Source organism: Salvelinus alpinus, chromosome 15 (genome assembly GCF_045679555.1).
Source record: "Salvelinus alpinus chromosome 15, SLU_Salpinus.1, whole genome shotgun sequence".
Lineage (NCBI taxonomy): Eukaryota > Metazoa > Chordata > Actinopteri > Salmoniformes > Salmonidae > Salvelinus > Salvelinus alpinus.
In genome coordinates this window covers 13,297,987-13,320,716 of record NC_092100.1, presented here as the reverse complement: position 1 = coordinate 13,320,716, position 22,730 = coordinate 13,297,987, and the positions used below count along the sequence as shown (strand labels likewise).

At 43.8% G+C, this 22,730-nt stretch overlaps 1 protein-coding gene across 3 annotated transcripts; it reads right to left on the bottom strand.

The window, feature by feature from the left end:
• Positions 1-17: 17 nt before the first annotated feature.
• LOC139539513 (very long chain fatty acid elongase 4-like) lies at positions 18-22,216 on the bottom strand. Of its 3 annotated transcripts, none has more exons than XM_071342550.1 (8): positions 22,140-22,216; positions 6,923-6,986; positions 2,343-2,530; positions 2,120-2,200; positions 1,890-1,946; positions 1,556-1,670; positions 1,104-1,231; positions 18-389 (listed from the first exon to the last, which is right to left on the bottom strand). In XM_071342550.1, the coding sequence occupies exons 2-8, from the start codon at positions 6,978-6,980 to the stop codon at positions 222-224; spliced, it is 795 nt and encodes a 264-aa protein (XP_071198651.1). In that variant the 5' UTR covers positions 6,981-6,986; positions 22,140-22,216; the 3' UTR covers positions 18-221. The 3 variants fall into 3 exon arrangements, with proteins under 3 accessions (XP_071198651.1, XP_071198649.1, XP_071198652.1); XM_071342548.1 differs by lacking the exon at positions 22,140-22,216 and adding an exon at positions 15,202-15,388; XM_071342551.1 differs by lacking the exons at positions 6,923-6,986; positions 22,140-22,216 and adding an exon at positions 15,202-15,394.
• Between the last annotated feature and the right edge of the window lie 514 nt (positions 22,217-22,730).

Here is a 22,730-nt window from a genome sequence, read left to right as displayed (position 1 = left end):
AATAAATATCCAGATAATGTTTTTGCAAAATGTTTAAATTGACAGTGAATTGAATTCAGGTACAGTTAGACACAGTGTGTGATTATGAATATAATAATGATAATAAATACATAATTTGGTGGGTGCTTATATTTGTCCTATTCAATTGGAAATGCATTTCTCTTTGCATATCCCAACACGCCCTGAGACACCCTCGGAGAGTGGGGTCACGGCCATATCCTTCACGTCTTCTTGCTCTTCCTGCTGAGGTAGCTCTGATAGTAGAAGTTGCTGAAGAGTAGGATGAGGCTGACACAGTAGAAAAACACATAGGCATTCATGGAGTCTGGGAAGTCACACTCAGTGAAGAGGTTGTAGCCTGTGTGAGTGGTCAGCAGGACAAACTGGAGCTGAAACCACCGTCAGGAGAACATTGTTTTAGATTCAGACAGTTGAGGTACAACCTTAGATATCTCCGTTCATAATCACGATCTGTTTTCTACCACACGTAAGGCCTAGATTCAATCAGTTATAACCGACAATTGCATAGCCTATTATTGCTTTTGTATAGGTTACGTCGGAGGTGTAACCGTGGTGGAGCTGTCAAATCCACAATCGTCTCCAAGTGTTATCGCTGTCATCGCCATTGGATACACCATGTGGCATTAGTAGAAATCCAATGCAGACGTGTTACAAAACCAAACACTGAAATGTGTGATGTAATCTACACCTTGACTAGGCTGATATAATTCCTTAGCCTATCGTTTAATGGTTTTCACTTTGAGTGTCATAGTTTCTATATAGCCTACACGTTCTTGTTGTGAACTATTAACACGGGTGGGATTTAAGGACGGGTGTGGTTTCTTGACAATGACCACAAGAGCAACCGCTCACCAATTTGACTACTCTAACACAGTTACAACTCCGACATCATCCTGAACAAAAGCAATAATAGGCTATGCAGTTGTTGGTTATGGTGGGTTAACACTGAACTGATTGAATCCACGTCTTAATCCCTATACTCTAAGCTTCTGTAGTAGCCAACCAATTCACAAACCCCAGATGTATCCCCTTTTTCTTAAACCTCACTAGATGTCTGCAGAGCTGTAGATAGAACCACTCACCAGCTGAAGTGACGTCAGATAGCGTTTCCACCATAAGTACTTTTGCATGTGAGGCCCAAGAGCAGCCAGTCCATAGTAGGAGTACATTACAGTGTGGACGAAGGTGTTGAGAAGACCAATGCAGAACGCTAGGAGAGAGAGGAACACAAAACATCTTAACTATCTGTTACGCATCATGAATGGTATGGACAATTTGCTAGGACCCCATTAATCATTTTAGATTTATATTTGAGTAATTTAGCAGACACTCTTATTCAGTGCGACTTACAATGAATGTATATTTGTAAGTCTAGCAGGTGCCTACCAGGTGTTGAGAAGTCCCAACAGAGAGTTGATAAAACATCTTAATTAAACAAATCTATGGCATCCCTGAAGCATTCCATATGCGTTGATACAGAGCATTAACGAATAGGATACAGAGTTTTTCCTGGTCTTCGTACTGCTAGACTTACATTGGCCTCCAGCCAGGTACTTCGCCCCTGCCCACCAGTTGAAGATCATGGTGCCATGGTGATAGACATGCAGGAAGGTCAGCTGACTGTTCTTCTTCCTCAGGATGAAAAACACCTGTGAATGGAGAGTTTGTAATGGGTTTGAAATGGATCTCCAATGTTTCACATGAGTCTGACGTTAATCCTGGGTCATATTGATTAATGCACACCGTAGGAAAACGTTTTGCAACGGAACACGAAAATGAGTGTTTCCTGGACAAGTAGTCCCCATTTCACTTTGTTTTCTTCCGTTTGATGCCTAATGAATATGACCCTGATTTTCAATGTGTTTTACCGTGTCAGCCAATTCTATGACCTTGGAGAAGAAAAACCACCAGCATGCTTTGGCCATCTGGTGAAACAAACAGACAGAGAGAGTTATCCACTGTTATGGCCAGGGCTTTTGTACAGTCTTCAGAGATGGAATAGATATGTATACTATTTGGGGGCATTTGCCAGTTAGGTCAACTATGTGAGAGGTCCAACGGTTTGTGTACAGTAGGGACTATTCAGACACACTCTTACCCTCATCGCCAGTGGGCTAGTGCTGTAATCCACAGGTTGACACAAGTAACTGTAGTTAGACAGCATGGACGTGACCAAGAACTGCAACATAAAAACCTTTATTGGTCAGGTGAAACATTTCATAATAAAATGTAAATTAGGCCCATTTCTATGGCTGCTGAACACACACACACAAACACGTTTAAAGAGAAATTCACGAATTTTGATGGCAGTTGGAGCACACCTCGTGGAACATGTAGACAGACAGGCAGACCATGGCGAAGTTGTAGACAATGAGCACAGCCTTGAGGTCAACAGGTTGCCTGTGTTTCATCAGCTTGGGCCCAGCCCAGACCACACCGAGATAGAGGAGGAATATAGAAGCCACTGGCATGGGGGAGTAGACCAGTAACCATGGATCTGTCCTCTTATCTGGAAGTAAACATGGTAGCCCACTGTATTCATCTCACTTTTAAAATGTTAATATTCTGTTAACTCATTCCCAATTAATGTTGTTGACTCGTCCTGTACTCGTATGTGGCCAAAGTATAAAAAAACACTTCCAAAACCCCACCTCAAAGTTGTATCTCAAAACAGACCTTTTCAAAAATGCTTGCTATTTCCTTAGTTAATATGACGTCAAGATGGCTCATTGGCTGAGCTGGACAATGAGCAGCTACATGTCGTGAATATTTTTAATTACCGGTATACGCTCACACCATTCTGTTCTTAGCGTACGCCCACAACTTTTAAAAACACAGAAAAGGTGTTTTTTACACTGAACAAAAATATAAACGCAACATGTAAAGTGTTGGTCCCATGTTTCATGAGCTAAAATAAAAGATCCCAGAAATGTTTCATACGCACTAAAAGCTTATCCCTGTTCGTGAGCATTTCTCCTTTGCCAAGATAATCCATCCACCTGACAGGTATGGCATATCAAGAAGCTGATTAAACAGCATGATCGTTACACAGGTGCTGGGGACAATAAAAGGCCCCTCTAATATGTGCAGTTTTGTCAAACACAATGCCACAAATGTCTCAAGTTGAGGGAGCATGCTTGCTGACTGCAGGAATGTCCACCAGAGCGGTGACAAATAATGTAATGTTCATTTCTCTAGCATAAGCCGTCTCCAACGTAATTTTAGAGAATTTGGCAGTACGTCCAAACAGTCTCACAACCGCAGACCATGTGTAACCATGCCAACCCAGGATTTCCACATCCGGCTTCTTCATCTGCCGGATCGTCTGAGAACAGCCACCCGGACAGCTGATGAAACTGAGGAGTATTTCTGTCAGTAATAAATCCCTATTGTGGGGAAAAAACCATTCTGATTGGCTGGGGCTGACTCCCAAGTGGGTGGGCCTATGCCCTCCCAGGCCCACCCATGGTTGTGCCCCTGCCCAGTCATGTGAAATCCATAGGTTAGGACCTAATGAATTGATTTCAGTTGACTGATTTCTTTATATGAACTGTAACTCGGTAAAAAAATAATATTAATAATAATAACATTTTTTTTTTTATATATATATATAATAATAATAATTTAAATAAAAATTAAATAAAAAAAATCCCTGAAATTGTTGCATGTTGCATTTATATTTTTGTTCAGTATAACATACTTGATTACCATTTATTGGTAGGAAAACTGTTTAACTCATATTGTCATTAATTCTAGCTCATATTTCATAGAAATCAGGAAACCCTGGACAGTGTAGGCCTACTGGACAGTACTAACACACAGCAGACAATACACATTTACATTTTAGTCACTTAACAGACAATCTTATCTACAGTGACGCACAGTCAGTGCATTCAGCATAGTATATTTGCAGTACTAGTATTACAGTGCCATTATTTTCTACATATTTTTTAAACAAATTTTATACTGAATGTTAGCAGACCTTCAAACAAAACCTAATATTAGATAAAGGGAACCTGAGTTTACAGATAACAAAAAATATTGATACTTACACTACATGACCAAAGACATAGGGACACCCCTTAAGATTAGTGGAGTCGGCTGTTTCAGCTACACCCGTTGCTGACAGGGGTATAAATTCGAGCATACAGCCATAGCAATCTCCATAGACAAACATTGGCAGTAGAATGACCCGTACTGAAGAGCTCAGTAAGTTTCAACATGGCACCATCTTAGGATGCCACCTTTCCCACAAGTCAGTTCGTCACATTTCTGACCTGCTAGAGCTACATTGGTCAACCGTAAGTGCTGTTATTGTGAAGTGGACACGTCTAGGAGCAACAACGGCTCAGCTGCGAAGTGGTAGGTCACAAAAGCTCACTGGACTGCCGAGTGCTGAAGCACTTAGCTTGTAAAAATCGTCTGTCCTCGGTTGCAACACTCACTCAGTTCCAAACTGCCTCTGGAAGCAATGTCAGCACAATAACTGTTAGTTGGGAGCTTCAGGAAATGGGTTTCCATGGCCGAGCAGCCGCACACAAGCCTAAGATCACCATGTGCAATGCCAAGCATTGGCTGGAGAGTGTAAAGCTCGCCGCCATTGGACTCTGGAGCAGTGGAAACGCGTTCCCTGGAGTGATGAACCACGCGTCACCATCTGGCAGTCCGACGGACGAATCAGAGTTTGGCGGATGCCAGGAGAACAGTACCTGCCCGAATGCATAGTATCAACTGTAAAGTTTGGTGGAGGAGGAATAATGGTCTGGGGCTGTTTTTCATGGTTCGGGCTAGGCCCTTTCGTCCCAGTGAAGGGAAATCTTAACGCTACCACATACAATGACATTCTTGACAATATTTTTTTTTTTTTAAGTTTAACCTTTATTTAACTAGGCAAGTCAGTTAAGAACAAATTATTATTTACAATGACGGCCTACCAATGCCCCCATGCACAAAGCGAGGTCCATACAGAAATGATTTGTCGAGATTGGTGTAGAAGAACTTGACTGGCCTGTACAGAGCCCTGACCTCAACCCCATCGAACATCTTTGGGATGAATTGGAACACCGACTGCGAGCCAGCAAAAACAGTGGCGTCCTCACTAAAGCTCTTGTGGCTGAATGGAAGCAAGTCCCTGCAATGTTCCAACATCTAGTGGAAAGCCTTCCCAGAAGAGTGTAAGCTGTTTTAGCAGCAAACGGGGGATCAACACCATATTAATGCCCATGTTTTTGGAATGAGATGTTCGACGAGCATGTAGTGTATTTTATTTCCTTAACAAAGTTATGCAACACCCAATTCCCCTGTGTAAAAAAGAAATTGCCCCCTTACAATCTAACTGGTTGTGCCACCTTTAACTGCAATGACTGCAACCAAACACTTCCTGTAGTTGTTGATCAGTCTCTCACGTCACTGTGGATGAACTTTGGCCCACTTTTCCATGCAGAACTGCTGTACCTCAGCGACATTTGTGGGTTTTCAAGTATGAACTGCTCGTTTCAAGTCCTGCCACAACATCTCAATTAGGATTAGGTCTGGACTTTGACTAGGCCATTGCTATTTATCCATTTTAATGTATACTTGATTGTGTATTTTGGATCATTGTCTTGCTGCGCTTCAGCTTCAGCTCACAGACTGATGACCTGGCAGACTGACATTCTCCTGTAGAATTCTCTGATACAGAGCAGAATTCACGGTTAATTCTATTAAGGCAAGTCGTCCAGGTTCTTGAGGCAGCAAAGCATCCCCAAACCATGACACTTTCACCACCATGCTTGACCGTTGGTATGAGGTTCTTACTGTGGAATGCAGTGTTTGGTTTTCGCCAGGCATAATGGGAGCCATGCCATCCAAAAAATGTACTCAAGTTAGCCAAAAACAATCACATGGAAGCACCTGGATGATCATCAAGACTCTTGGAAGAATGTTCTATGGACAGATGATTCAAAAGTATAACTTTTAGGACGACATGGGTCCCAATATGCCTGGTGAACCTTATACCAACGGTCAAGCATGGTGGTGTTAGTGTGATGGTTTGGGGATGCTTTACTGCTTTAGGACCTGGACGACTTGCCTTAATAGAAGGAACCATGAATTATGCTCTGTATCAGAGAATTCTACAGGAGAATGTCAGGACACCTGTCTGTGAGTGGAAACGCAGCTGGGTCATAAAGCACGACAATGATCCAAAACACACAATTAGGTCTACGTGAAAATGGCTAAAAAGCAACACATTTTAAGGTTTGGAATGGCCTAGTCAAAGTCCAGACCTAATCCTAATTGAGATGTTGTGGCAGGACTTGGAACAAGCAGTTCATGCTTGAAAACCCACAAATGTCACTGAGTTACAGCAGTTCTGCATGGAAAAGTGGGCCAAAGTTCATCCACAGTGACGTGAGAGACTGATCAACAACTACAGGAAGTGTTTGGTTGGAGTCATTGCAGCAAAAAGGTGGCAGAACCAGTTATTGAGTGTAAGGGGGCAATTCCTTTTTCACACAGGGGCTTTGGGTGTTGTATAACTTTGTTAAGGAAATAAATTAACTAAGTATGTAATTGTTGTGTTATTTGTTGACTTGGGTTCCCTTTATCTAATAGGTTTAGGTTGAAGATCTGATAACTTTCAGTATATAAAAAAATGCAAAAGTAGAGAAAATGAGAAAGGAGGTAAATCCGTTTTTACAGCACTGGGCACACAACTGGAGCTGGATTGACCGTATAAGTAGTACATTCTGATGTCGACTGTGTGAGGGAGGCTGATGGTGAATGTCCTACGTGTATCAATTGCAACTAGATAATCCAGTCCTGTGATATTTTGTCTTGCGGGCTGAATCACAAAAAAGTCTAGTAGGCCCCTATATTGTCAGTGGCCTATCATAAAATCTATACCCAAATTCTGAAATACCTCCATTCTCCAACATCCACTGGTGCATTGACTGAACGCTTTGCCATGCTGAAGCCATTTGACACTGTTGGAACAGGAAGTTGGTCATTGATTATAGCAATAATACTTACTTAACAATTACAAAATGACCCATCCCCGTTTTGCTAAAAAGCTAAGGGACGGGGCTGGAGAAATGTAACCACTCAAATTCATAGACAGAGCTGTGCATGCAAGGACTGACCATCCATGAAATCAAATGTAAAGTTTACATTTACATTGTTTACAAACATTGGAGTACAACAAGCTTATATTTTGAGCTCTGAACTAAGCTCATGAGGCATTTATAATTTATTTTGTTTAAGAATCAATGGGTATAACCAAGGATCATCAAAAGTCATGCTATAAATTCTCAGACAACCCAAAGATTCCTTGATGCCCTTCCAGACTCCCTCTGCCTACCCAATGACGTCAGAGGACAAAAATCTTTTAACCACCTAACTGAGGAACTCAATTTAACCTTGCGCAATAACCTAGACGCAGTCGCACCCCTAAAAACGAAAAACATTTGTCATAAGAAACTAGCTCCCTGGTATACAGAAAATACCCAAGCTCTGAAGCAAGCTTCCAGAAAATTGGAACGGAAATGGCGCCACACCAAACTGGAAGTCTTCCGACTAGCTTGGAAAGACAGTACCGTGCAGTATCGAGGAGCCCTCACTGCTGCTCGATCATCCTATTTTTCCAACTTAATTGAGAAAAATAAGAACAATCCAAAATGTATTTTTGATACTGTCACAAAGCTAACTAAAAAGCAGAATTCCACAAGAGAGGATGGCTTTCACTTCAGCAGTGATAAATTCAAGAACATCTTTGAGGAAAAGATCATGACCATTAGAAAGCAAATGACAGACTCCTCTTTAAATCTGCGTATTCCTCCAAAGCTCAGTTGTCCTGAGTCTGCACAACTCTGCCAGGACCGAGGACCAAGGGAGACACTCAAGTGTTTTAGTACTATATCTCTTGACACAATGATGAAAATAATCATGGCCTCTAAACCTTCAAGCTGCATACTGGACCCTATTCCAACTAAACTACTGAAAGAGCTGCTTCCTGTGCTTGGCCCTCCTATGTCGAACATAATAAACGGCTCTCCATCTACCAGATGTGTACCAAACTGACTAAAAGTGGCAGTAATAAAGCCTCTCTTGAAAAAGCCAAACCTTGACCCAGAAAATATAAAAAACTAAAAATCGGCCTATATCGAATCTCCCATTCCTCTCAAAAATGTTAGAAAAAGCTGTTGCGCAGCAACTCACTGCCTTCCTGAAGACAAACAATGTATACAAAATGCTTCAGTCTGGTTTTAAACCCCATCAGAGCACTGAGACTGCACTCATGAAGGTGGTAAATGACTTTTTAATGGCGTCAGACCGAGGCTCTGCATCTGTCCTCGTGCTCCTAGACCTTAGTGGTGCTTTTGATACCATCGAGCACCACATTCTTTTGGAGATTGGAAACCCAAATTGGTCTACACAGACAAGTTCTGGCCTGGTTTAGATCTTATCTGTCGGAAAGATATCAGTTTTTCTCTGTGGATGGTTTGTCCTCTGACAAATCAACTGTAAATGTCGGTGTTCCTCAAGGTTCCGTTTTAGGACCACTATTGTTTTCACTATACAGTGGGGAGAACAAGTATTTGAAACACTGCCGATTTTGCAGGTTTTCCTACTTACAAAGCATGTAGAGGTCTGTAATTTTTATCATAGGTACACTTCAACTGTGCGAGACGGAATCTAAAACAAAAATCCAGAAAATCACATTGTATGATTTTTAAGTAATTCATTTGCATTTTATTGCATGACATAAGTATTTGATCACCTACCAACCAGTAAGAATTCCGTCTCTCACAGACCTGTTAGTTTTTCTTTAAGAAGCCCTCCTGTTCTCCACTCATTACCTGTATTAACTGCACCTGTTTGAACTCATTACCTGTATAAAAGACACCTGTCCACACACTTAATCAAACAGACTCCAACCTCTCCACAATGGCCAAGACCAGAGAGCTGTGTAAGGACATCAGGGATAAAATTGTAGACCTGCACAAGGCTGGGATGGGCTACAGGACAATAGGCAAGCAGCTTGGTGAGAAGGCAACAACTGTTGGCGCAATTATTAGAAAATGGAAGAAGTTCAAGATGACGGTCAATCACCCTCGGTCTGGGGCTCCATGCAAGATCTCACCTCGTGGGGCATCAATGATCATGAGGAAGGTGAGGGATCAGCCCAGAACTACACGGCAGGACCTTTTCAATGACCTGAAGAGAGCTGGGACCACAGTCTCAAAGAAAACCATTAGTAACACACTACACCGTCATGGATTAAAATCCTGCAGTGCACGCAAGGTCCCGCTGCTCAAGCCAGCGCATGTCCAGGCCCGTCTGAAGTTTGCCAATGACCATCTGGATGATCCAGAGGAGGAATGGGAGAAGGTCATGTCGTCTGATGAGACAAAATAGAGCTTTTTGGTCTAAACTCCACCCGCCGTGTTTGGAGGAAGAAGAAGGATGAGTACAACCCCAAGAACACCATCCCAACCGTGAAGCATGGAGGTGGAAACATCATTCTTTGGGGATGCTTTTCTGCAAAGGGGACAGGACGACTGCACCGTATTGAGGGGAGGATGGATGGGGCCATGTATCGCAAAATCTTGGCCAACAACCTCCTTCCCTCAGTAAGAGCATTGAAGATGGGTCGTGGCTGGGTCTTCCAGCATGACAACGACCCGAAACACACAGCCAGAGCAACTAAGAGTGGATCCGTAAGAAGCATCTCAAGGTCCTGGAGTGGCCTAGCCAGTCTCCAGACCTGAACCCAATAGAAAATCTTTGGAGGGAGCTGAAAGTCCGTATTGCCCAGCGACAGCCCCGAAACCTGAAGGATCTGGAGAAGGTCTGTATGGAGGAGTGGGCCAAAATCCCTGCTGCAGTGTGTGCAAACCTGGTCAAGAACTACAGGAAACGTATGATCTCTGTAATTGCAAACAAAGGTTTCTGTAACAAAATATTAAGTTCTGCTTTTCTGATGTATCAAATACACTGCTCAAAAAAATAAAGGGAACACTTAAACAACACAATGTAACTCCAAGTCAATCACACTTCTGTGAAATCAAACTGTCCACTTAGGAAGCAACACTGATTGACAATAGATTTCACATGCTGTTGTGCAAATGGAATAGACAACAGGTGGAAATTATAGGCAATTAGCAAGACACCCCCAATAAAGGAGTGGTTCTGCAGGTGGTGACCACAGACCACTTCTCAGTTCCTATGCTTCCTGGATGATGTTTTGGTCACTTTTGAATGCTGGCGGTGCTCTCACTCTAGTGGTAGCATGAGACGGAGTCTACAACCCACACAAGTGGCTCGGGTAGTGCAGCTCATCCAGGATGGCACATCAATGCGAGCTGTGGCAAGAAGGTTTGCTGTGTCTGTCAGCGTAGTGTCCAGAGCATGGAGGCGCTACCAGGAGACAGGCCAGTACATCAGGAGACGTGGAGGAGGCCGTAGGAGGGCAACAACCCAGCAGCAGGACCGCTACCTCCGCCTTTGTGCAAGTAGGTGCACTGCCAGAGCCCTGCAAAATGACCTCCAGCAGGCCACAAATGTGCATGTGTCTGCTCAAACGGTCAGAAACAGACCCCATGAGGGTGGTATGAGGGCCCGACGTCCACAGGTGGGGGTTGTGCTTACAGCCCAACACCGTGCAGGACGTTTGGCATTTGCCAGAGAACACCAAGATTGGCAAATTCACCACTGGCGCCCTGTGCTCTTCACAGATGAAAGCAGGTTCACACGCACATGTGACAGACGTGACAGAGTCTGGAGACGCCGTGGAGAACGTTCTGCTGCCTGCAACATCCTCCAGCATGACCGGTTTGGCGGTGGGTCAGTCATGGTGTGGGGTGGCATTTCTTTGGGGGGCCGCACAGCCCTCCATGTGCTCGCCAGAAGTAGCCTGACTGCCATTAGGTACCGAGATGAGATCCTCAGACCCCTTGTGAGACCATATGCTGGTGCGGTTGGCCCTGGGTTCCTCCTAATGCAAGACAATGCTAGACCTCATGTGGCTGGAGTGTGTCAGCAGTTCCTGCAAGAGGAAGGCATTGATGCTTTGGACTGGCCCGCCCGTTCCCCAGACCTGAATCCAATTGAGCACATCTGGGACATCATGTCTCGCTCCATCCACCAACGCCACGTTGCACCACAGACTGTCCAGGAGTTGGCGGATGCTTTAGTTCAGGTCTGGGAGGAGATCCCTCAGGAGACCATCCGCCACCTCATCAGGAGCATGCCCAGGCATTGTAGAGAGGTCATACAGGCACGTGGAGGCCACACACACTACTGAGCCTCATTTTGAGTTGTTTTAAGGACATTACATCAAAGTTGGATCAGCCTGTAGTGTGGTTTTCCACTTTAATTTTGAGTGTGACTCCAAATCCAGACCTCCATGGGTTGATAAATTTGATTTCCATTGATAATTTGTGTGATTTTGTTGTCAGCACATTCAACTATGTAAAGAAAAAAGTATTTAATAAGAATATTTCATTCATTCAGATCTAGGATGTGTTATTTGAGTGTTCCCTTTATTTTTTTGAGCAGTGTACTTATGTCATGCAATAAAATGCAAATTAATTACTTAAAAATCATACAATGTGATTTCCGGATTTTTGTTTTAGATTCCGTCTCTCACAGTTGAAGTGTACCTATGATGAAAATTACAGACCTCTACATGCTTTGTAAGTAGGAAAACCTGAAAAATTGGCAGTCAATCAAATACTTGTTCTCCCCACTGTATATTTTACCTCTTGGGGATGTCATTCGAAAACTTAATGTTAACTTTCGCTGCTATGCGGATGACACACAGCTGTACATTCCGATGAAACATGGTGAAGCCCCAAAATTGCCCTCGCTGGAAGCCTGTGTTTCAGACATAAGGAAGTGGATGGCTGCAAATGTTCTACTTTTAAACTCGGACAAAACAGAGATGCTTGTTCTAGGTCCCAAGAAACAAAGAGATCTTCTATTGAATCTGACAATTAATCTTGATGGTTGTACAGTCATCTCAAATAAAACTGTGAAGGACCTCGGCGTTACTCTGGACCCTGATCTCTCTTTTGACGAACATATCAAGACTGTTTCAAGGACAGCTTTTTTCCATCTAGGTAACATTGCAAAAATCTGAAACTTTCTATCCAAAAATTATGCAGAAAAATGTATCCATGCTTTTGTCACTTCTAGGTTAGACTACTGCAATGCTCTACTTTCCGGCAACCCGGAATAAGCACTATATAAACTTCAGTTAGTGCTAAATCCAGCTCCTAGAATCTTGACTAGAACCAAAAGATTTGATCATATTACTCCAGTGCTAGCCTCTCTACACTGGCTTCCTGTTAAGGCAAGGGCTGATTTCAAGGTTTTACTGCTAACCTACAAAGTATTACAAGGGCTTGCTCCTACCTATCTTTCCGATTTGGTCCTTCCGTACATACCTACACGTACGCTACGGTCACAAGACACAGGCCTCCTTATTGTCCCTAGAATTTCTAAGCAAACAGCTGGAGGCAGGGCTTTCTCCTATAGAGCTACATTTTTATGGAATGGTCTGCCTACCCATGTGAGAGACGCAGACTCGGTCTCAACCTTGAAGTCTTTATTGAAGACTCATCTCTTCGGTAGGTCCTATGATTGAGTGTAGTCTGGCCCAGGAATGTGAAGGTGAACGGAAAGGCACTGGAGCAACGAACCGCCCTTGCTGTCTCTGCCTGGCCGGTTCCCCTCTCTCCACTGGGATTCTCTGCCTCTAACCCTATTACAGGGGCTGAGTCACTGGCTTACTGGTGCTCTTCCATGCCATCCCTAGGAGGGGTGTGTCACGTGAGTGGGTTGAGTCACTGACGTGGTCTTCTTGTCTGGGTTGGCGCCCCCTCTTGGGTTGTGCCGTGGCGGAGATCTTTGTGGGCTATACTCGGCCTTGTCTCAGGATGGTAAGTTGGTGGTTGAAGATATCCCTCCAGTGGTGTGGGAGCTGTGCTTTGGCAAAGTGGGTGGGGTTATATCCTGCCCGTTTGGGCCTGTCCGGGGGTATCATCGGATGGGGCCACAGTGTCTCCTGACCCCTCCTGTCTCAGCCTCCAGTATTTATGCTGCAGTAGTTTGTGTCGGGGGGCTAGGGTCAGTCTGTTATGTCTGGAGTATTTCTCCTGTCTTATCCGGTGTCCTGTGTGAATTTAAGTATGCTCTCTCTAATTCTCTCTTTCCCTCTCTCTCTCAGAGGAACCTCAGCCCTAAGACCATGCCTCAGGACTACCTGGCATGATGATTCCTTGCTGTCCCCAGGCCACCTGGCCGTGCTGCTGCTCCAGTTTCAACTGTTCTGCCTGCGGCTATGGAACACTGACCTGTTCACCGGACGTGCTACCTGTCCCAGACCTGCTGTTTTCAACTCTCTAGAGACAGCAGAAGCGGTAGAGATGCTCTCAATGATCGGCTATGAAAAGCCAACTGACATTTAATCCTGAGGTGCTGACCTGTTGCACCCTCGACAACTACTGTGATTATTATTATTTGACCATGCTGGTCATTTATGAACATTTGAACATCTTGGCCATGTTCTGTTATAATCTCCACCCGGCACAGCCAGAAGAGGACTGGCCACCCCTCATAGCCTGGTTCCTCTAGGTTTCCTCCTAGGTTTTGGCCTTTCTAGGGAGTTTTTTCTAGCCACCGAGCTTCTACACCTGCATTGCTTGCTATTTGGGGTTTTAGGCTGGTTTTCTGTACAGCACTTTGAGATATCAGCTGATGTAAGAAGGGCTATATAAATACATTTGATTTGATATATCATTGACTTATAAGTCCAAAAATGGATGTAGCAACATATAGTGTATTCACGACAACAGGGAACCTGGAGAAGAAAAAAACTCTGACTGGGGAAAAATTGCTTTGAACGGTCATCCAACTCAGAAACTTGGGCATCATCCTAGACCTCCAACTGATCTGAGCAAAGATCACTGGGGTGTATTCATGAAGCCAATTCCACAACAAAAACCATTTACTCCAAATTTTTTGTTTACTTTGCCATTTACTTTTGTTTACTTGGTAATGAAAGTTTGAGTTTATATTGGACAAAATCAGGTAGATCATTCCCAGTTTCGTTTGCTTCCGTTTGTTTCTTAAACTGTAAACCGTTCCCGTTGCAATAAGCTATTGAGAGAGGCTGCCGTAGTCAGACCTGGACCTCAAGAGAAGACAGGCTATGTGCACACTGGCCACACAATGAGGTGGAAACTGAGCTGCACTTCCTAACCTCTTGCCAAATGTATGACCATATTAGAGACACATATTTCCTTCAGATTACTCAGACCCACAAAGAATTCGAAAACAAACCCGATTTTGATAAACTCCCATTTCTATTGGGTGAAATACCACCGTGTGCCATCACAGCAGCAAGCTGTGACCTGTTGCCACAAGAAAAGGGCAACCAGTGAAGAACCAACACCATTGTAAATATAACCCATACTTTTTCCCTTTTGTACTTTAATTATTTGCACAACAGGGTATAAAGCCATAATATGACATATGAAATATCTCTACGCCTTTGACATTTTTGTGAGTGTAATGTTTACTGTAAAAAAATAAGAAATTCATACACATTTGTTTATCTATTTCACTTACTCTGGCAATGTAAACATATGTTTGCCATGCCAATAATGCCCTTTGAATTAAATTAGTAATTAATATATCCTTGATATCACGATTTGTCCCAGTCTGAGCTCGTTTTTTTCTTCTGAGTTCCCAGTTGTCGAGAACGCTAAGGATGCTCGCTTTAAATCACAAATGACGTCACTTTTCCCATAACCAAGTAGAGATATACCACACAACAACCAACGCGTAGGATTCATAGTTTGCGTTCAAAAAATATATATCCTGGTTAGTTCATTGAATCACCAAATAATGTGGAGACAATTCATTGAATCACCAAATGTGTCATGTTTTTGCACGTTAGAGAGGCGTAGTATAATCTCAAAGCTTGACACCCATTTAGTGGTATTTAAACTTTCTTTCAGTCCTTGTAAGGACATTACCATAAATATTATTTCACACGCGCCGTAAATTCATATAAAATGACGGGCAAAGTTCAAATAAACTTACAATATTTGTGTAAATATTTATCTTACGATTTTTCGCCTGAATAAATACAATACATACAGAGCTGTGTTTAAACGAATGAACTGGACTTACCCGATAAAAGCGTGGGACTTCCTTCTGAAAACTGGTGAAAATAGGCCTACGCGAGACGCTCCACACGGCGTTTTGATTGGACACATTATGGCAACAGATACCAGGCAGGTATTTCAAGTTCGAGCATGTGTTCAGTAAGAGATCACCTAACGTAACAAGCGCAGAAAGACAAGCAAGAGAAACCCCGCCCAAACACACTGCCATAATACTTATGTAGGCCTACGTTTAAAAACCGAATCATATTACTTCATATCCACAAACATATCCACAAAATTATATTTTTTGATCTCAAATTGGAGGGATGATGCTAGGCAAAAAATATATAAAATTTATATATATTCCAGTTTTAGTCATTATTCTCAATGCATGTGTACTGTGTATATCTGAGGTAAAACGCATCAAAGCATATTTTATGCAACATATAGGACAACAAACATTTTGCGGGTAGTGATCAGCATTCAACTAAAATAATTACACACTGTTTGCATCCTAAAAAGTATTTTACTTTTAGACCAGTTTGGAACTTGTGGCAGTTCGCCAGACAGCAATATTCATTGTATGTTACTTCGAACCCACAAATGCAGATACTCCAGATACTCAACTAAAGAAGGACAGTTTAATTGCTTCTTTAATCAGAACAGTTTTCAGCTGTGCTAACATAATTGCAAAATGGTTTTCTAATGTTCAATTAGCCTTTTTAATTGATAAACTTGGATTAGCTAACACAACGTGCCATTGGAACACAGGAGTGATGGTTGCTGACAATAGGCCTCTGTACGCCTATGTAGATATTCCATTATAAATCAGACATTTCCAGCTACAATAATAATTTACAACATTAACAATGTCTACACTGTATTTCTGATCAATTTGATGTTTTTTTTTATTTTTTTTATTTCACCTTTATTTAACCAGGTAGGCTAGTTGAGAACAAGTTCTCATTTGCAACTGCGACCTGGCCAAGATAAAGCATAGCAGTGTGAACAGACAACACAGAGTTACACATGGAGTAAACAATAAACAAGTCAATAACATGGTAGAAAAAAAGAGAATCTATATACAATGTGTGCAAAAGGCATGAGGTAGGCAATAAATCGAATAATTACAATTTAGCAGATTAACACTGGAGTGATAAATCATCAGATGATCATGTGCAAGAAGAGATACTGGTGTGCAAAAGAGCAGAAAAGTAAATAAATAAAAGCAGTATGGGGGGTGAGGTAGGTAAATTGGGTGGGTAGTTTACAGATGGACTATGTACAGCTGCAGCGATCGGTTAGCTGCTCGGATAGCAGATTTTTAAAGTTGTTGAGGGAGATAAAAGTCTCCAACTTCAGAGATTTTTGCAATTCGTTCCAGTCGCAGGCAGCAGAGAACTGGAAGGAAAGGCGTCCAAATGAGGTTTTAGCTTTAGGGATGATCAGTGAGATACACCTGCTGGAGCGCGTGCTGCGGGTGGGTGTAGCCATCGTGACCAGTGAACTGAGATAAGGCGGCACTTTACCTAGCATAGCCTTGTAGATGACCTGGAGCCAGTGGGTCTGACGACGAACATGTAGCGAGGGCCAGCCGACTAGGGCATACAGGTCGCAGTGGTGGGTCGTATAAGGTGCTTTAGTAACAAAACGAATGGCACTGTGATAAACTGCATCCAGTTTGCTGAGTAGAGTGTTGGAAGCTATTTTGTAGATGACATCGCCGAAGTCGAGGATCGGTAGGATAGTCAGTTTTACTAGGGTAAGTTTGGCGGCGTGAGTGAAGGAGGCTTTGTTGCGGAATAGAAAGCCGATTCTTGATTTGATTTTGGATTGGAGATGTTTGATATGAGTCTGGAAGGAGAGTTTGCAGTCTAGCCAGACACCTAGGTACTTATAGATGTCCACATATTCTAGGTCGGAACCGTCCAGGGTGGTGATGCTAGTCGGGCGTGCGGGTGCAGGCAGCGAACGGTTGAAAAGCATGCATTTGGTTTTACTAGCGTTTAAGAGCAGTTGGAGGCCACGGAAGGAGTGTTGTATGGCATTGAAGCTCGTTTGGAGGTTAGATAGCACAGTGTCCAAGGAAGGGCCGGAAGTATATAGAATGGTGTCGTCTGCGTAGAGGTGGATCAGGGAATCGCCCGCAGCAAGAGCAACATCATTGATGTATACAGAGAAAAGAGTCGGCCCGAGAATTGAACCCTGTGGTACCCCCATAGAGACTGCCAGAGGACCGGACAACATGCCCTCCGATTTGACACACTGAACTCTGTCTGCAAAGTAGTTGGTGAACCAGGCAAGGCAGTCATTAGAAAAACCGAGGCTACTGAGTCTGCCGATAAGAATATGGTGATTGACAGAGTCGAAAGCCTTGGCCAGGTCGATGAAGACGGCTGCACAGTAATGTCTTTTATCGATGGCGGTTATGATATCGTTTAGTACCTTGAGCGTGGCTGAGGTGCACCCGTGACCGGCTCGGAAACCTGATTGCACAGCGGAGAAGGTACGGTGGGATTCGAGATGGTCAGTGATCTGTTTGTTGACTTGGCTTTCGAAGACCTTAGATAGGCAGGGCAGGATGGATATAGGTCTGTAACAGTTTGGGTCCAGGGTGTCTCCCCCTTTGAAGAGGGGGATGACCGCGGCAGCTTTCCAATCCTTGGGGATCTCAGATGATACGAAGGAGAGGTTGAACAGGCTGGTAATAGGGGGTGCGACAATGGCGGCGGACAGTTTCAGAAATAGGGGGTCCAGATTGTCAAGCCCAGCTGATTTGTATGGGTCCAGGTTTTCCAGCTCTTTCAGAACATCTGCTATCTGGATTTGGGTAAAGGAGAAGCTGGGGAGGCTTGGGCGAGTAGCAGCGGGGGGGGCGGGGCTGTTGGCCAAGGTTGGAGTCGCCAGGAGGAAGGCATGGCCAGCCATTGAGAAATGCTTGTTGAAGTCTTCGATTATCACGGATTTATCGGTGGTGACCGTGTTACCTAGCCTCAGTGCAGTGGGCAGCTGGGAGGAGGTGCTCTTGTTCTCCATGGACTTTACAGTATCCCAGAACTTTTTGGAGTTAGAGCTACAGGATGCGAATTTCTGCTTGAAAAAGCTGGCCTTTGCTTTCCTGACTGACTGCGTGTATTGGTTCCTGACTTCCCTGAACAGTTGCATATCGCGGGGGCTCTTCGATGCTATTGCAGTTCGCCACAGGATGTTTTTGTGCTGGTCGAGGGCAGTCAGGTCTGGAGTGAACCAAGGGCTATATCTGTTCTTGGTTCTGCATTTTTTGAACGGAGCATGCTTGTCTAATATGGTGAGGAAGTAACATTTAAAGAATGACCAGGCATCCTCAACTGATGGGATGAGGTCAATATCCTTCCAGGGTACCCGGGCCAGGTCGATTAGAAAGGCCTGCTCGCAGAAGTGTTTTAGGGAGCGTTTGACAGTGATGAGGGGTGGTCGTTTGACCGCGGACCCGTGGCGGATACAGGCAATGAGGCAGTGATCGCTGAGATCTTGATTGAAGACAGCAGAGGTGTATTTGGAGGGCAGGTTGGTCAGGATAATGTCTATTAGGGTGCCCATGTTTACGGATTTAGGGTTGTACCTGGTGGGTTCCTTGATGATTTGTGTGAGATTGAGGGCATCAAGCTTGGATTGTAGGACTGCCGGGGTGTTAAGCATATCCCAGTTTAGGTCACCTAACAGAACAAACTCTGAAGCTAGATGGGGAGCGATCAATTCACAGATGGTGTCCAGGGCACAGCTGGGAGCTGAGGGGGGTCGGTAGCAGGCGGCAACAGTGAGAGACTTATTTCTGGAGAGATTAATTTTTAAAATTAGAAGTTCGAACTGTTTGGGCATAGACCTGGAAAGTATGACAGAACTTTGCAGGCTATCTCTGCAGTAGATTGCAACTCCTCCCCCTTTGGCAGTTCTATCTTGACGGAAAGTGTTATAGTTGGGTATGGAAATCTCAGAATTTTTGGTGGCCTTCCTAAGCCAGGATTCGGACACGGCAAGGACATCAGGATTGGCAGAGTGTGCTAAAGCGGTGAGTAAGGCAAACTTAGGGAGGAGGCTTCTGATGTTGACATGCATGAGGCCAAGGCTTTTTCGATCACAGAAGTCAACAAATGAGGGTGACTGGGGACATGCAGGGCCTGGGTTTACCTCCACATCACCCGAGGAACAGAGGAGTAGTAGGATGAGGGTGCGGCTAAAGGCCATCAAAACTGGTCGCCTAGAGCGTTGGGGACAAAGAATAAAAGGAGCAGATTTATGGGCGTGGTAGAATAGATTCTGGGCATAATGTGCAGACAGGGGTATGGAGGGGCGCGGGTACAGCGGAGGCAAGCCCAGGCACTGGGTGATGATAAGAGAGGTTGTATCTCTGGACATGCTGGTCTCAATGGGTGAGGTCACCGCATGTGTGGGGGGTGGGACAAAGGGGGTATCAGAGGTACGGAGAGTGGAACTACAGGGTCCATTGCAAACCAAAACAATGATAATGAAAACTAGCCTGAACAACAGTATGCAAGGCATATTGATATTTGAGAGAGACATACAATAAGGCATAAAGTGATTGCAGGTCTTGATTGGGAGAGCTAGCTAAAACAACAGGTAAGATAACAGCAGCAATAACAGGGTGCTAGTCTAACACAGCAACAACAGGTAAAAATGGCGACGACTAGGCAGAGAGGATCGGATTAACTACACACAGATCCTGAGTTAAAGCACAGAGCCGACAGATAAAACACAAATAAACAGAATGGAGTACCGTGAATTAATGGACAGTCAAGCATGCATCAGCTATGTAGCCAAGTGATCATAGTGTCCAGGGGGCAGCCGTAGATGGAGCAGGGAGGCCTCCACTAAGCTAGCACGCGGCGTTTAAAGTTAGTAGCCCGGGGGGTGGTCTGCTCAGACGGAGGGGGTCTGCTCAGACGTGGTCGTGTCGACAGAGAATCCAGAGAATCCAAGCCGAATGGCGAAAGAGAGGTTGTGAATTGTAGAATTGTGTTTGCTAACTGGTGCTAGCTTCGTGGCAGTGGCGCTAACTGCGCTAGCTGCAAGCTAGCTGTGAGGATCAGAAGTAGTGGCTCAGGGATTACGGCAGGAATCCGGCGTTGTTGTCGAGAGACAGTCCGATGCTGGTAAATTGGTGAGTAATATCCAGGCTAATAACAGGGCTGGTGTCTGTGCAGAAGGTAAAAGCTACTAGCAGCGGCAAAAAAATGGCTAAATTAGCTTGTAGCTGATTTAGACCAGTTGTGATGGATTGGCAGGGCTCTGTGTCGGCAAAAAAAGGTCCAGTCCAATTGGCAAAAGAGGTATTGTAGCCCAAGAATTCGCTGGTAGACCTCTTCGGCTAGCCGGCAGATGGGCCTAGCTCGAGGCTAGCTCAAGGCTAACTGGTGCTTGCTTCGGGACAGAGGTGTTAGCCAGTAGTAGCCACTCGGTTGCAGCTAGCTAGCTGTGATAATACGGTGTAATTGTCCAGAGCTTGCGTCAGGAATCCGGTGATGTGGTAGAGAAAAAGCAGTCCTATATGCTCTGGGTTGATATCGCGCTTGCAGACTGGCAGGTATTGGCCCGGTATTGAAGCTGGCTGTGTCCGAGTTAAGGGCGAAGACCGCAGCAGTGGCTAACTGACTACAAGCTAGTAGCTAGTTATCTGGCTAGCTTCTGATTGGGGTTACGGTTCTAAAGTATAAAAAAAAATAGCAGGTCCGTACCACATTGGGTGAGGCGGAATGTATATTCAGTTCCTAGATGGAAAGTGAAATTAAAATTAAAATATATACGAAATGTATACGAAAAAAACGAATACTATTTACACGGGACAGACAGGACAAAGACACATCCGACTGCTACGCCATCTTGGATGTTATTTTAATGGACAAAAAAAAAGGCTTTTCTTTCAAAACAAGAACATTTCTAAGTGACCCCAAACTTTTGAACGTACATTCTGAATGTAGTGTATAGCAGACAGTATAATAATATTCACTCTAGATAAGGGTGTCCTGCTGATGAATGTGATGTAGTGAAATAACACTCACCTTGGTAGTTTGTCCCTCTTGATCCTCCAGTGTCATACAGCTTCATAAACTGCAGCGGACAGATGACGCGTGACTATTGTTGTTCACTGTCACAGTTCTTATCACAAACAGTCCACATCAAATCAAATTTATTTATATAGCCCTTCGTACATCAGCTGATATCTCAAAGTGCTGTACAGAAACCCAGCCTAAAACACCAAACAGCAAGCAATGCAGGTGTAGAAGCACGGTGGCTAGGAAAAACTCCCTAGAAAGGCCAAAACCTAGGAAGAAACCTAGAGAGGAACCAGGCTATGAGGGGTGGCCAGTCCTCTTCTGGCTGTGCTGGGTGGAGATTATAACAGAACATGGCCAAGATGTTCAAATGTTCATAAATGACCAGCATGGTCAAATAATAATAATCACAGTAGTTGTAATAGGGTTAGAGGTAGAGAATCCCAGTGGAGAGAGGGGAACTGGCCAGGCAGAAACAGCAAGGGCGGTTCGTTGCTCCAGAGCCTTTCCGTTCACCTTCACACTCCTGGGCCAGACTACACTCAATCATATGACCCACTGAAGAGATGCATGCAAGTACACATACTGGATGCATCCCGGTAGCACTGACGTAATCCAGAGTACAGAAGAAACTATCTTGTCCTCAGTTTCTCTATCCATTCCTGTGCCCATTTTTTCCACCCAAGGAAATGTAACTTTACCTGGTCCAGTTCTTTCACCTGTTCAGTTCATACATCTGTCCAGTTCTTTTACCTGTCCAGTACTTTTAGTTCTTTAACCTGTCCAGTTCTTTACCTGTCCAGTCCTTTTACTTGTACAGTTATTTTACCTGTCCAGTTCTTCCACCTGCCAGCTCTTTCACCTGTCCAGTTATCTTACCTGTCCAGTTATTTCACCTGTTCAGTTCTTTTACCTGTCCAGTTGGTCCACCTTTCCAGTTCTTCCACCTGTCAGTTCTTTCACCTGTCCAGTTCTTTTACCCTTTCAGTTCTTTCAGATCAGTGCAGGTGAAAGAAAGTAGAGAAACATGTCACAGGTAGAAAGCTTCATTGGACATATCAGAAAATGTGATAAAATAGCAATTGTCTCTGTTCTGTATTAATCTGTCATAATGAAAATAATACATTTGATTTGAAAACCAATCTTTACAAATCCCAAGGATACTGAATCACAGATCAACTTTCAGAAACTACAGTTAGCTTAAAGTAGGCCTACATAGGCCTACATAAAACATGATACTGAATGTTAAGGACTAATTAATAGCAGGCCTAAGTTGTTATTTAATGGAGGAGTAATGCACACTTGTTAAAAGATGACTTCTGATTGTACAGTAGCCAACTGGAGCCAACTGGAGACAAATAAAATACAAGTTTAATGAAAGTAAAATGCAACATAAACTGTTGATTAGTAGTTGTAGCTGTACAAGCATTTACAAAATCTTTCACCACATTCGTCACAATTTTCTTCTCTTATTAATCATAATTTTCTGTCCTTTCAGACAGAT

Bases quoted from the DNA above. Each gene is read 5' to 3' on its own strand.
- LOC139539513 (XM_071342550.1), bottom strand. From the start codon at position 6,980: ATGGCTTCAGCATGGCAAAGCGTTCAGTCAATGCACCAGTGGATGTTG. The intron at 2,531-6,922 runs GTATTTCAGAAT...GTTTACTTCCAG, and splicing joins GTGGATGTTGGAGAATGGAG to ATAAGAGGACAGATCCATGG. The intron at 390-1,103 runs GTGAGTGGTTCT...CGGTGGTTTCAG, and splicing joins ATCTGACGTCACTTCAGCTG to CTCCAGTTTGTCCTGCTGAC.